A 14237-nucleotide genomic window follows, 5' to 3' on the forward strand; every position below is an offset into this window, starting at 1 on the left:
ACAAACAGAAGCCTTTACTTTTATTGTCAATTAAGAGTTGAAGAACAATTTCCTTTCTGAAAGTAGCTGTTCTACCCCCTATACCAAATATAGCATTTCGTACCAAACTGGCTCTATTGAGCTCTCAGCAAGGATGCATGGCTCATTACCACCCCTAGCTAGAAAGGAAGTCTCTGTTCCTGGCAAAGTCTCTAAGCCATGAGCAGTATCTGGAGGTAGAGAGGTAAGAGCAGATTGTCTATTTGGGTAGTGTAGGCTTCCAAAAGGGAAACTAAGCTGATGGACCCCAAAATCCAGGCATAGCTGGTGTTCAGATTCACTCTGCCATCAAATATCAGAATAAGAGCCACAGCAATGATCTGAGCAAAGATGGCAGTCATTGTCCCTTCAAACGTCTTCTTTGTCCCAGGCCATTTGATTTCTCCTATTGTACTGCCAAAAATTGAGGCTATTGTGTCTCCCACCCCTACTGCCAGTACCCCGGAGTAGGGAACCAATGCTCCTGCCCCAGACAGGGTACCTTTCGGAGCACAAGGCCTGGGGAACAACCACACTGGAAGGGACATCCCAACAAGTAGGTAAATGTGAGTCAAGATCAGAGGTCCACTATCTCGTTCATCCAAAAAGAGAGTGAGCAAGTGCCTGAGTGTTTGGCCAAATGGCTTGATCCTGAAGTATCGTATGTACTCTAAAAGGACAAAGACTACGAGACACAGCACTGCAGCAATGTAGAGAAGCTGGTGGTCATAAATTAGCCCAGGGATGTAAGTAGCCACCACAATGAAGTGGAAATATTTTCTGGTTATGGTTGAAGCTTGGTGCTTTTTAGATTCAGATGATCTCTTGGAATTCTGGTAAAGAACCACCATGCACGCAGAGGCAGCCAACAGGGTCCAGTACACAAGGAGGTAAACTCTTGTCTGTGTCTGAACCAGAAACTGGAGCAGCCAGAGCAAGGGATTCCTTTGGATCAGATGGTAAAGCCAAGGCATAAGGACCCCCAGTCCCAGCACTGCTGTCATCATGTGGAAAAACATGGAGGATGTCCAGGTTCCTGAATCCATGAAGAAGAATAGAGCAGTGAAGAAAATCCCAAGAAGGACCACCCCAGCCACTGCCACTAGAAGGACGAAGTCTGCAGGATTCCCTTTGCCCTCTATCACGTTCAGTGAGCGTTTAATGAGCTGTTTGAGGATGAAACTTATACTCCCAAGGACTAGTAATGCCTCCCCAGGAGTAAAACATCGAGGTAATAGGTAAAGCAAGATCATACTGAGGTAGACAAAAATAAGCAGCACTTCCAGAACCTCTATCACTTCAGAAACAGTTAAAGAATACTTCATGGTATAGAGGATTATACTGCCAGCAATGCCTGAAAGTATGCAGGTGTTAGTTGGCACAGGCCTTGTGATGCCAACTGCTATTACAGATAGGAAGAGGGCTACCACCATGCCTGTGGAGGCCACAACTATGCCAAAACGTTCAAAGTACACAATGCCGGCAGCCTTGCATCGCTCCTTCATCACAATCCCCAGGAGTGGGATGACCATACTAGCTGGTAGGAGGCCACTGTTAGCTGTCGTCCGAAATTGGAATACGGCCCCACCCAGTTGGAGTAGACGGTCCCATTTAAATTGGACATAAAAAGCCTGAACAGCAAGAGCAATAGCACACCAGGAATACCGGTCCCAAACTACCGTGTGCACACACAACACAATGATGAACACAATCAGGGATTCCAAAAGCACTGGTTTGTTTAACATGGTTCCGGTCAGCGGCATCCTGTGATTTCAGAATCTTTACTACTGTCAGATTCCAAAATTTTCAATACAGTCCTTGGTCCATTAGTAAAAGTTCACTTTCATCCTACTGCAACGCCTATAAAGATAAACAAAATAATAAAATTAAAGCAACTACTTGAACACCTGAGGCCTCCTCCTCATTATTTATTTTCTGAAGCTCAGTTGAAAGCTTTGATTCCTGTCATGAGAAAAATAAAATCAAGATGGAAATAAGTCAACCAGCATTTTCTACTGCTTTCAAGAATCAGAAAACTCAGCTTGCAATGCCATAGCCAAATCTCACAGTATTTTTATTCACATGCAATTACTAAATACTTCTTTGCAGTGCCAGTTTTTTCCTCTCTCTCCTAAAAGTATAGAAGGGAATGCTTTATATTCTGCAAGGAGTGTATGCAAATACTAAGTAGCAGCACTCACAAGAACTGCATTGGAAAGGGCACTTGGACATCTCTGTAAGTTAGATAAAGACAGAAGAGCTTGGTGATGAGTTTGTTACAGAATTAAGTGAAATTAATGCACCCACATGCCATGGTGCTATATAAAATAAATATTAAAGAAGAGATGAAAATGTGCATCTTACATAGGCAATCATGTTATTGATAGAACTGACAATACTGTTTCTACTACAAGCAACATTTGATCTTTTAAAACATACCAATAATAATTTAAAAAAACAACAACCCACAGTTCAAATTAACTGAAACACAAAACAAACAAATCAGAAGCAAAATGATGTTAAAAGGAATTGACACTGTCAACTTGAAAATTGGTCAATTAAAAAACAAAAAGTTAAAGGTCACTTCAGGTCTTCCCCTTGCCTCCAACTCCTTTCTTCTGATTTTCTGAGGATTTAGAGTCACATTGTCCTATTTTTAAAAATATTTTCTCCCCAGTGTTGCTGTGTAAAAGGGAAAACTAATGCTACACAAAGCACAGTCATATATATAATATAAACAAACTGAAGAGAGATAGTATGTTCTTTCTCCAAAATCTTTCAAGTTATAGTAATCTTAGGGGTTATTTCTAATTTTGGTAAGTAAAATTATTCAGACATAAATGTGACAAATCTAGTGTCCCTTTAAAATAGCAATTCTCCAGCATTTTAACCCATCTGGCCTTTCTCCCCTGGTTAATTAAAGCTCTTTAGTAGTACTAAATAACTTGGAACTTCTATCCAAGCTGATACTTTCTATTCAGTTATAAGTATTAGCAAAAGATTCTAAACAAATGGAGAAAACTCAAAACTTGGAGAAAAAAGCCTCTGTGATGGAACAAGACATTAAATACTCCAGACTATGGTGCAAACTTCCACTCATCTTAATGTACATCTGTCTGCCTTTGTCTCAGAGTCTCTCTCCTTCCATCTGCTATTAGTTTTATGACTGACTGCTTTACTTATTGCACCACCTTTTTTACCTCACTGTTTGTTTTCTCAAATAAGCAATAACGCTTTCATTATATGAGTGCAGGAGAAGATATCAAAGTCATAAAGAAAAATAAGTGGTCACATCGGTCTAAACTGGACAGATTCCACTGTTTTTTGGAACTTGGTTGATCTTGGCAGTTCTAGTGGTAGCTAGGGACCAAATACAACATATTTCTGTCTACAAAGGGACTACATAGTGTCCACTGTACCTTTGTATTAAGCTGCTTAATAAATTTTGTTTGTTTCTAAAAGAGAAGAACTGCTGGGCCACATTTGTTACAGAGGGACATCTTGCATGTACCCTAAAAACATAGCTCAGACTCAGCCTGAAAACTGGCCACAGTGTTCTATTTTACTTTAGAAAATGTTCTGGAGATACAGTTCATGCATATTCTCCCAACTCAGTCTGAGTAAATTTACATTTAGATGCTTAAGGAGTGGTTTACGCATCATTACAATTCTGAGCTGAGGCATTTGCTCCTATCCAGCTCATCCTCTCCCTACACTTTGCCTCAGCCTCTTTCCCTCTCCAGATCCTGTTTCCCAGTTGCTGAAATGGAACCCTTTGAAGCCTTCCCTGCCCATTTCACAGCCTTAGCTAGTCAGTCTCTTCTGAACAGATCTGTGCCATTATTAAAAAAACCCAACACTTTTTATTGTCATTATTAACATACATGAATTTTTCATCCAAGCATTAACAAATCTTATTCATAACCTGCAGTTGTTACCTTTAAAAGACCCTTTGTGTTTGGCTAATATCTTTCTCTGTGTTTAAGTCTGTTCAGATTTCAAACATGGTAACCACAGATTATAAAAATCTACTTATATAAGGCTGTCTGTCATTTTTTGGCAGTGAAAGGATTTCCAGTACTTTATTTCTCCATGTCACTAGTGTTAGGAGATCTGTCCTTTTTCAGGAACTAGCTATCATGCATTTGGCTGCTAGTAGCAAATGTGTTCTCAGTAGGGCCTTTCCTGACTCAATGGCCTTTTTTGGACTGTAACCTAATAGAATCACTATAGGTTCTGTGGGTAGCCTAACTTTAGTTATTTTGCAAATTCTATATGCTACTTTCCTCCAAAATACCATTATTTTAGGGCATTCCCACCATCTATGCAGAAAGGTTCCTACACCTTCACATTCTCTCCAGCATTTGGCTTTTATGTGTGTATATATATATTTTTTCTTGAGCTTAAATGGAGTGAGGTACCATTGAAAAAAATATTTTGTAATAGTTTTCCTTAGTGGAAAGTAGTTGAAGTTTTTGCTTTTCTATTTCTACTGTTCCAAAGGAATATCTGTTTTTAGATCCTTTTCCCATTTTTCCGTAAAGGTAGCCTTATCTTGTAGATCCATCAGTAACATTTTGCTATACCATGTGGAGATCAGGCCCTTTAAAGTAGCCTTTTCCTGTAATTCATGTTTCTCCCTCCTTAAGAGTTTCCTAAAATGGGCTTCATGCATGGGATATGCTATAATGGCTGCAAATAAGTCAAACTGATATATTAATATTCCTCTTGAGTTCTTTGATAGTATTAATTTCCATATTTTTATCATTATGGAATAGCTGACCAAGGGTCAGCTCCCATACATTATACATTGGATTAGATATCCTCTGTTGAAACTCTAGATTGCTTCTGATGAGTTTAAGCAGGGAGGGGAAAGGAGCTACTTCTTTTCTGTATCAAATTCTATATGTGAGGTGTAATTATGACATTTGGATTGTTTCTTTTGTGTTCATTTAAATCTTTTAGGTAACAAAAAAAAAACAATTTACAATCCTGTTTTTCCATCTGATTTTCATCTAGTATTTATGGGTGTCACCAGGGTACCAGGCTGAAAGTGATCTTAATTGAGCCATCCAATAATATTTTATTACATTTGGTACTGATAATCAATGACCAACAATTTCAATGCTGTAATGAATGAAGCAGGAATGGGCATCCTTGGAAAACACCATAAGAAGACAAAACCTTGGGTCACAAATGAAATACTACAAATGTGTGACATTAGAAGGGAACATAAGAGAGACAAGAACAGCACCGAGGGAGCTGATAAATACAGAGCGATTGGCAGAAATATTAAGGAAGGAATGAAGGTGGCCTAAAATTGAAAAGTGTATCAATAATAAAAATAGCAAAGAATCCTTCCAGATTGTAAGAGATCTGCCGAAGGAAATGGACCAAAGCTAACGCAATTCAAGACAAAGAAGGGAACAGTCTTACAGAAGAAAAGGATATCATCAATAGGTGGACAAATTACTGCTCTGATCTATACAACCAACAGACAAATGGAGATCCTAGTGTCCTAGACTGCCCAGATTCAACAGAGGAGGATGACTTTCCAATACTGCATGAAGAAGTGGTGACAGCTGTGAAATCACTCAAGAACAAAAAGGCTACAGGTATTGACAACATCCCAGCCGAACTGATGAAATTCAGAGGAGAAATAGTAATAGATGTACTCAGCAAGATCTGCAACAAGAACTGGCAGACCGGTGAGTGGCCTTCCACATGGACACAGTCACTAATCATCGCTCTGCCAAAGAAAGGCAACCTGCAATTTTGTCAGAATTACTGGACCATAAGCTTAATGAGCCATCCCAGCAAAGTGATGTTGAAAGTCATATTGAACAGATTAAAACCACAAGTGAAGAATATCATCGTTGAAGAAGAGGCTGGCTTTCCTGCTAGAAGTACCACCACAGAACAGATCTTCAATCTTTGTGTTCTATTTGAGAAGTACTTACTACGTCAGCAGGACATCTACCGCATCTTTGTTGACTTCAAGAAGGCATTTGACAGAGTATGGCACGAAGTTCTCTGGGTAACCACAAAGAAGTACAATGTACAGTACAGTATAAGCTTATTATTACCATTAAACAACTGTAAGACAAGGCCAACAGTGCAGTTCTCATCAATGGCACAATAGGAGAGTGGTTTCGCACCACTGCTGGAGCCCAGCAAGGCTGCCTTCTTTCGCCCACACCGTTCAACATCTACTTGGAGCACATAATGAATGATGCCCTAGAAGATCAAGTATGCACAGTCAGGACTAGGGGGCGAACAATCTCAAAACTTCAGTTTGCTGATGACATTGACGGCCTGGAAGATAGCTACGATGAACTTGCCAACCTTGTGAAACGATTAGATGAAACCATCACAAAATATGGCATGGAAATCAGTGCACAGAAAACCAAGCTGATGCCAAACAAACATGATGGGATCAGCTCACATATCACTGTCAGTGGACAAGAGCTGGAGACAGGGAAACAGTTCAAGTATTTGGGGCAATCATTACTGATGAAAGATCAAAGGCAGAAATTCTGGCAAGAACTTTGCAAACAACAGCAATAGTGGCAAAGCTAAAGCCAATTTGGAGGAACAAGAACATCTCCCTGGAATCCAGACTGAAACTGCTGCATGCACTGGTCATCTCCATTTTTCTGTATGCATGCAAGACATGGACCCTTATGGCAGAACCTGAACGGAAAATACAGGTAGTAGAGATGGATTTACTTCCGTAAAATCCTGGGCATCTCCTACTTTGACCACGTCACTAATGAAGAGGTCCGCAACATCATCACCCAACGTGCTGTGTCATATGAAGACCTCCTGACAACTGTGAAGAAGCGCAAGCTGAAGTGGTATGGCCATGTAACAAGGTCATCTGGCCTATCCAAGATCATCCTCCATGGGACAGGACAGGAGAAGAGAAGAGGTAGACAGAAGAAGAGATGGATTGACAACATAAAAGAGTGGGCAGGAATGAACTTTACGGAGACTCAAGCACTGACACACAGTCATCATGGGTGGAGACAATTGGTTGATTGCTCATCAGTGATGGTGCCCCAACGACCAATGCAGTTATGGGAGTGGTGATGATGACGATGACCGACAATCCCCTTTTAGGAATGGGTTTATGCAGAGTTTTATTTGTTCTTAGTATTATAAATTTAATAATCCTTGTTTGAGTTTCCTCTAGAGGTTTTTGGAATGTATATTGACCGGCTGAAATATGAATTTAATTTTTGGCAACCAATACGTTTTTATTGTTGCTATACAGCCAAGCTAAACTAAATGTATTTTTCCCAATCCAACAAATCATTTTTCAGTTTTGAAACAATGGGAGGAAAATTAATTTCATATAGTTGATTGAGGTTAGGAGAAGTAATCTGTGACAATTCTCCCTCACACAGGGCCAATACTGGCTTGGAGCAGTCTGTTTCTAGATATAGAAAACAGGGCAAGGACCTGTCAGTGGGAAAGGGCAGGGAAAACCCTATATGCAAACCAGAGGCAGAGGAACAGTTATTGGCCAACATGGACATTGAGCTCCAGCCCCTACAGCAACAACACCTAACTACCGCACCCAAATGGGCAAGTAACCAGTTCTGATGGTGTAAGCACCTTGAGAAGGCTGAAATCCCAAGTATGAATTTACATATGTCTGCTGTTTTAATGCAGCTACAACATAATTTGAAAACTACACGCCTGTAGACGTGTAATGAGGGCTATTTTATCATTATTCCCCTCTCTATGATCTCTCCAAATATGAGCTCTTCAAACTCCAGCATGCTGGGGTGGGGGACTGGAGTGTCCCACTTGCTTACATACAGAACAGACCATGTTATTCTCATATTCAAACATCTTCACATGTTCTTTGTTCATTTCAGGATCTACTTTTTGTTTTAAAGCCCTCCATGGACTTGTCCCTATTTGCCTCATGGGTCCTGCCTCTTTATATTTGTTTCAGTTAGTACAAGCCTCCTTTTCTTTCATTTAGTTGCATGACTTCTTTACAGTTCCTGACAGCTAGAGCAGATTTAATTTCTCTCTCTCCATCTCTGATATTCATCTCACTTCACACATCAGCTAAAATAGAAAACATAATTTCATTCTTAGATATACTACTTAATTTCTTTCTCCACTTTCTACTTTGTTATTCAACTCCCACTATGGTATTTTGGGTTAACTATACTGAAGACACTATGGAAAACAGAAGTGTATTTATGTGTTCAATGAAGCGACTAATGGCATAAAAAATAATCCAGTCCACCTGGAAGGTGCAGCCACCTGGTATAAAACAAAGTATCACTATATTAAATCACTGAGCTCCCAAGACTCAGCTTTCCCATCTGTTGGAAAGTCCATAATGTGTCTTTTCTCACTGGTTTATATAGGGCTTCACTAGGGGTATGTCTTCCCCGCAAAAAGAGGGGTGTTCTTTACTCAGGTTCGCTAACTACCTCCGGTTAAAATAGTAAGCGAAGGCACAGCAGCTCAGATTTTCGCTGGGGTAAGCGGATCGAGTTCAAGCCTACAGGGGAGTTTGGGGTTGAACTCGAGCTGCTCACCCGAATTAAAATCCAAGTGAGTAGCAAACTACTGGTCAGGAAGAAGACCCGGTGCAGGATAGATAAAGCGACCCCCACCCCTTCAGGAGCTTGCACCGTAACAGGCTCACCTCCCCGCTATACGTCTCTTGTTCACCCCCACACCCCACACGGGGCCCCATGTATAACACAACACCCCCAACCTGCCCCTGTAGCGGACACGCTCCCCCTCAGAGCACTCCTCTTACCCTCACACCCCCCCACGGAGCCCCGCAGCGCACCTAGCCCCTATCTAGCTCCACACTAGCCCTACGCTACCCTGAGCCTTTGCACCTATACGACTCTATAGCAGCCATCTCGGGTCCTGCACATTCGCGTACAGCAAGACCCCCTATAACCACCCCCACGCTACATTTCCCTTGGCCCCTATAGGGGACGCTTGTTGGAGTTGTCACCATACACCCCGCCGCCCCTCCACCCGTCTATGGCAGCTCCCTCACAAACTCACCTCACTGGACGCCGCCATCTTGCTGTCTGTGTCTGTCACATGATGGGGGACCCTGGGGGCGAGGGAAGGGCGGGTCCCCGTCACGTGATGCAGGCGCCAGGCTGGTGCGCCGGGTAACGGGTCACGTGAGAGGGGAGCGAAGATGGCGGCCGGCGGGCTGTGCGCGAGGTAGGGGAACGCGGGTGCCACTGAGGGAACTCCCCACTCCCCGCACACACCGGGGATGGGGGCCGGGCCGGGCCGGGGAGCTCGTAATTAAACGGCAACCGGGGTGGGGTTGGGGGGAGAGGGAGCAGGAGCAGATCCTGCTCCCTCCCCAGGGCACCGGTCTGGTCTTTTCCCCCCAAAAGAGGCTCTTCCCCGTGACCCCCAGCCCATCCGAGAGGCTCCTCCCCGTGACCTGCCCCCCATCCTGACCCCTTTCAACTGCTCCCCCAAGCTGCCCTTCTCAGGAGAGGCCTCTCCCCGTTACCCGCTCTAGCAGCCACTTCCACAGAGCTCTCATCTCTTCCGAGAGTCCCCTCCCACTCCAGTGACCGCCTCTCACCTGGGGCGAATCCTGCCCTGGAGCAGAGCTCACCCGCTGCTGCAAACGCACCCAGGGCCCCTGCACACAAGCCCCAGGCAGCGGATAGGGTCATTTGCCGGCCCTTTCTAAGAAGTTGGGGTCGCTGATTGAATGGCCTCATTGGTGCCCTCAGATTGGCACAGACTCTGCTCTCTGCCCCCCTAAGATGGAGTCTGTCCTGGCACCAGAGTCCCTTCTCCCAGCCTGCTGCGTGGTTGGTCCTGTTACTCCGTCCCACTGGGCTCTTATGAGACCTGCACGCAGGGCTGCTCTGCTAGTGGAAATCCCTGCTGTTTCTCACCTGCCTAGATGAGCTGACCTAATGACTTCCTCTGGTCCTGTTTGCAAATATCAAAAGAGAGGGTTCTCCCTGCGGTCATGAAATCTATATGCACATTGTGAACTTATTCCATTGAGGAGCTCTTGGGGCTGTATGGGGGCTGAGGAGGACTATAGACCCCAGGTGTACTTAGGGTACAACCTACTTCCATTTGGTTTTTATTTGTCCCATCAGGATATAATGAACACATCCCTGTTTGAGACCTTTTCCTGCTTAGTGAGTGTGTGAAGGGGAATTGATGGGGTGTCGTTGTAGAGCCCCAAGAAACGATCTATTTTGACTAAAATAACATCAAATCTATTTCAGCATTTTACCACAACTGATCATGGCCAAGTTGAATATCAGTTGTCATGCAATCCTCTCCGCCTTCCTCCTCTCTGTAATAAAACAAGTGGTTCCCGATCTCTTGGGGCCACTGCAGCAATTTATTAGACCCTTAATATCCCAACCATACCAGCAAGACCTCCCATTTGGCTGTGGACACTTATTCTCTGGATCTTGGGCTCCCCTAAATCTTAGTCTTGAATCCTAGTCTGGTGAGTTAGAGCATGTACAGCTGAATGGAAGGTGGAAGTGGTGGCATAAGAGAACCTGGCCCAGAGGCTCAAGATTAAGTTGTCTGAATGGAGTATGGGAGAGCCTGATGGTATCAATTACCAAGTTTTTGTAAACATCTAACATGAAAATCCCAAGTAAACTACAATCCAACTATGATGTGAGCTGGACAGGAGAGCAAACACTTCAATAATTAATGATGCTGATGAAGTGTAGATCTGCCTGGTTCCTCCTAATTTAAATGTTTGGAAAGGTAATATGTTCTTTAGAAGTGACAGGAACTATTTGGGAAGGTGGCACAGGGATTAGCGGTGAATTAACATTTTCTTTGTGACAGGTTTCAAAGTAGCAGCTGGGTTAGTCTGTATTCGCAAAAAGAAAAGGAGTACTTGTTGCACCTTAGAGACAAACAAATTTATTTGAGCATAAGCTTTGTGTTTCTTTTGTTCTCTGGTCTTTTTTAAAAGGCTAAGTGCGATTTAACAAAAATAGAACTACTGTTTAAAGGGGCTTAGCTGCCAATTTGAAATCTCTGTTTACATCAAAGTTGCACATCTCTAGAAGGGGACACCTTGGTTGAGTTGTTGTATGTCTATACACAACATTCCTGTGTGCATGACAGACACAAAAAATTACGTTATTCACTTTGCTTTGCAAAATGTGATGCAGTATAGTCTGTTCTTAGAGCTTTAACTTACAGAAGTTTACAAAAGCTTGAGGCCAGAGATCAGATTTTTACATCACAGGGATAGTTTTATGAGTGTGATATTCTGGGAACTGATTTGCCCTTTTAAATGAACACTACATTACCATAAGTCTATGAAATATACATAGGATTTTTTGCTCTGAATAAGATGCCTCATGGGCCACTTTGCACAGAAGGTGTCCTCATTGTTTTTGGAAATGCTTTTGAGTTTTGCTGGAAATGAGTACTGTAACACCTCCAAAGTCGATGGAAAGAAAGCCTGACTCCAAGTAAGATTTTTGTTGTGGTGTTTGGATTATACTAGTGCCGAGTCCCCAGTTGGAAGAGAACCACCGTTTTGCTCTATGTAAATATATAGTAAGAGAAAGTCGGTGTTTCAAATAAGCATAGAGTCTAAATAAGTAAATTGGCTCCAATCAGAGGCCTGTTTTAATCACAGAGGAGGTTTGGCAGGAGTGGAAATGAGTCGAAGTTGGCTCAGCCATATTGATGATCTGCATTACAAAGATTCCTTTCTTGGGAGAACTCTATGATCATTTAGTTCTCTGCATAGAACAGAGGGATTGCACCCATATTTTGTTGCTTAATCATATCAGGATATGTTCTTTAGCAATGGATTATAGTGCAATTCCAGATTTAGGGCATGTCTGTATGAACACTTACTGCACAACAAGCTGGTGTATAAATCTGTAGTGCTCCAGTGTGCCACGCTTGAACTGTCTGTGTGGATTGTGTTGCTGTGCACAAAAAGTTCCCTTATGCACATTGATGTATTGTGATTTGACAGCAGTATGTCAATGTGCAGTAGAGAACTTTTAGTACTCAGCAGAAGGGTCCACACAGACAGTTAGTGCACAGCATGTTGGAGAGCTGTAGATTAACACCCCAGCTTGCCATGCAGTAAATGTTCATGTAGACATTGCCTTAATTTACTCAAAATAGGACTCTAACTTCCCAGGTCTATTTTGAATGGCAGCAAATCAGTCTGCAAATATTTCATTCTTTAAGTCTTACAAAATAATGCCTCTGGTGGCTTTTGGTACTTTCTCTGGAGGTGTAGATGACTTCAGAGCTGCCACTTTCGTTCTCTGTTGTTCTAAATATCTTGGGAGCTCATCTGCTGATTAGGTTCTCTAGATGGTAATCTGAGAAACTGTCAGATGAGCATATTTCACATAACCTGTCTGTTCATCTGTAGACAGACATTGCATAGCAGTCTTTATTGTTTAGTTTAACTCCTGACTTGGATTACATTGCCACCAGAACATCAATTCCTTAAACTCCAGAAATCGGTATTTTGGAGGTTGCTGTTTGCACAGCTGTTTTAAATAGATAGATTTTGTTCATGACATTTTGCAGAGTTGCACCTTCCTTTCTGAGATCTGGTAGGATAAGGATTTGATCTGAAATACTTCCTAACACAGACTGATTGCCTTTACTTCTGTGTTCTTAGTGAGTGAGTGGGACACAGATACAAACAAGAGGCTTAGTTTAGCTAAACTATGCTGAGTAGTTCTGGCAAAGTTTGTGCCTTTTGGGAAACTGGTGGAATTTCTCTCCTTGCTTTGATATTGTTCCACCCAAGGAGAAAGCTGTGAACAGCAGTGAACAAAACTGAATGAAAGATCTCTACATGCTTAGTTTGGTTTCCTTATACTAACCGTAGGCATCCAAGTAGCAAAACTGGATTGAACCAATTACAGTAGCTGATATAAATGTGCTTTCCCTTTGGTTTAGGTTTACTCATTATCTCTTACCACTTTATCTGCTCTAAGTGAAAACCAAGTTTAAAAGCTTATAGGCTGAACATCAGCCTTGAGTGATGTTTAAATTACAGTGAGAACTTTGTGTTTTTTCTCTTTATTTACAGGAGCAGCAGAGAACTCTGGACCATTCTGCTGGGCAGATCGGCTTTGAGGGAACCTGTAAGTAGAGGTCTTGCTAGGCAGCTTTACTTGTTACTGAACAGACGTGTGGCCTGATAACCCTTCTGTGCTGTGTGTAAATGGCAGAATGCTAGTGAATCATGTTTTGCTGCTCTGCCCCCTCTTCCCCCCCAAAATATTCTTACTGTGAGTTTTTTGTTCCTCTACTTCCACTCCTTGTTTATTCTCTCGTTAGCTGCTGCAGCACTGGAATGGTATATGTGCAAAGGTGGTTCCCTTTCTGGGGTGGACACAAGTGCTGCTTTCCAGATTGGCTGGCTCGGGGTATTCATGAGTGGAGTAGCCTGTTTCCGTACTCCCTGGGATGGAGTCCATGATTTCAAGAATGTTCCCAGAGGTTGGAAATCCAAATCCATTTCTGAGCCGAGCCTGCTGTCTCCTCCTTCCCCTCTCCTTCCCACAGTTAGGCAAAGCAGCAAGCTGTTCTTTCTCATACAAATCTACACTTTGAATCAGAGTCTGAATCACAGATGTTCTTCATGCTGGTCTTGTGTTGTTGCTGTCCTGTTCTGTGTGTGGTGTTGGAATTTCATTGCTTAGTTTAAATTGAACAAATCTGATATTGGGCAGAATAAGGAGATTTGTCCATTCAGTGTTGTTTTATTCTCTTCTAGGCTCAGATTGCAGCAGAATTGAACAAACATTGGCAGAGGCTGCTAGAGGGGCTTTTATACTACAAACCTCCCAGGTACAGTAATTGGTTGATGCTAGCATCTGATAATAGGCGCCTAGATACTACTGTGATAGGTGCCTTAGATAAACAGGCACTGCTTAGTAGAAGAACGTGCTGAATATTTCCCAGTGATGCAGCAAAAATATATTCTACCCCCTTCATATGTCAATTACTGCCAGGTTGCAGGGGGTTCACTATTCACATGGAGAGGAGAAATTTAGAAGGGGTGCTTCAGTGCAATTAATATTATTTTGGCACGAAAATACCATGTGTAGAAATAACTCAAGTTCTTGTCTTCTCCCAGCCTATGTTAGATACCTGTTCATCCCAGCCTCTTGCTGAGTTACAGTAATCATGTACCAGAATCTACTGTGCCT

General features: G+C 42.5%; 2 protein-coding genes across 5 annotated transcripts in view; one reads left to right on the forward strand and one right to left on the reverse strand.

Moving 5' to 3' along the window:
• Window position 1: 1 nt before the first annotated feature.
• On the reverse strand, window positions 2–9137 carry DOLK (dolichol kinase). Its single transcript, XM_084650391.1, has 2 exons — window positions 9073–9137; window positions 2–1878 (listed from the first exon to the last, which is right to left on the reverse strand). The coding sequence occupies exon 2, from the start codon at window positions 1779–1781 to the stop codon at window positions 192–194; it is 1590 nt and encodes a 529-aa protein (XP_084506517.1). The 5' UTR covers window positions 1782–1878; window positions 9073–9137; the 3' UTR covers window positions 2–191.
• A 54-nt stretch (window positions 9138–9191) lies between these two features.
• The window catches only part of NUP188 (nucleoporin 188), a 47442-nt gene continuing 42396 nt past the window's right edge, over window positions 9192–14237 (forward strand). For all 4 annotated transcript variants that reach the window (XM_084650385.1, XM_084650387.1, XM_084650386.1 and 1 more), the window contains exons 1-3: window positions 9192–9240; window positions 13112–13166; window positions 13802–13875. In XM_084650385.1, coding sequence (XP_084506511.1) covers window positions 9215–9240; window positions 13112–13166; window positions 13802–13875 — 155 coding nt within the window. In that variant the 5' untranslated portion in view covers window positions 9192–9214. The remainder of the gene's footprint in view (window positions 9241–13111; window positions 13167–13801; window positions 13876–14237) is intronic.

Source organism: Lepidochelys olivacea, assembly GCF_965140295.1.
Source record: "Lepidochelys olivacea isolate rLepOli2 genome assembly, chromosome: 16".
Lineage (NCBI taxonomy): Eukaryota > Metazoa > Chordata > Testudines > Cheloniidae > Lepidochelys > Lepidochelys olivacea.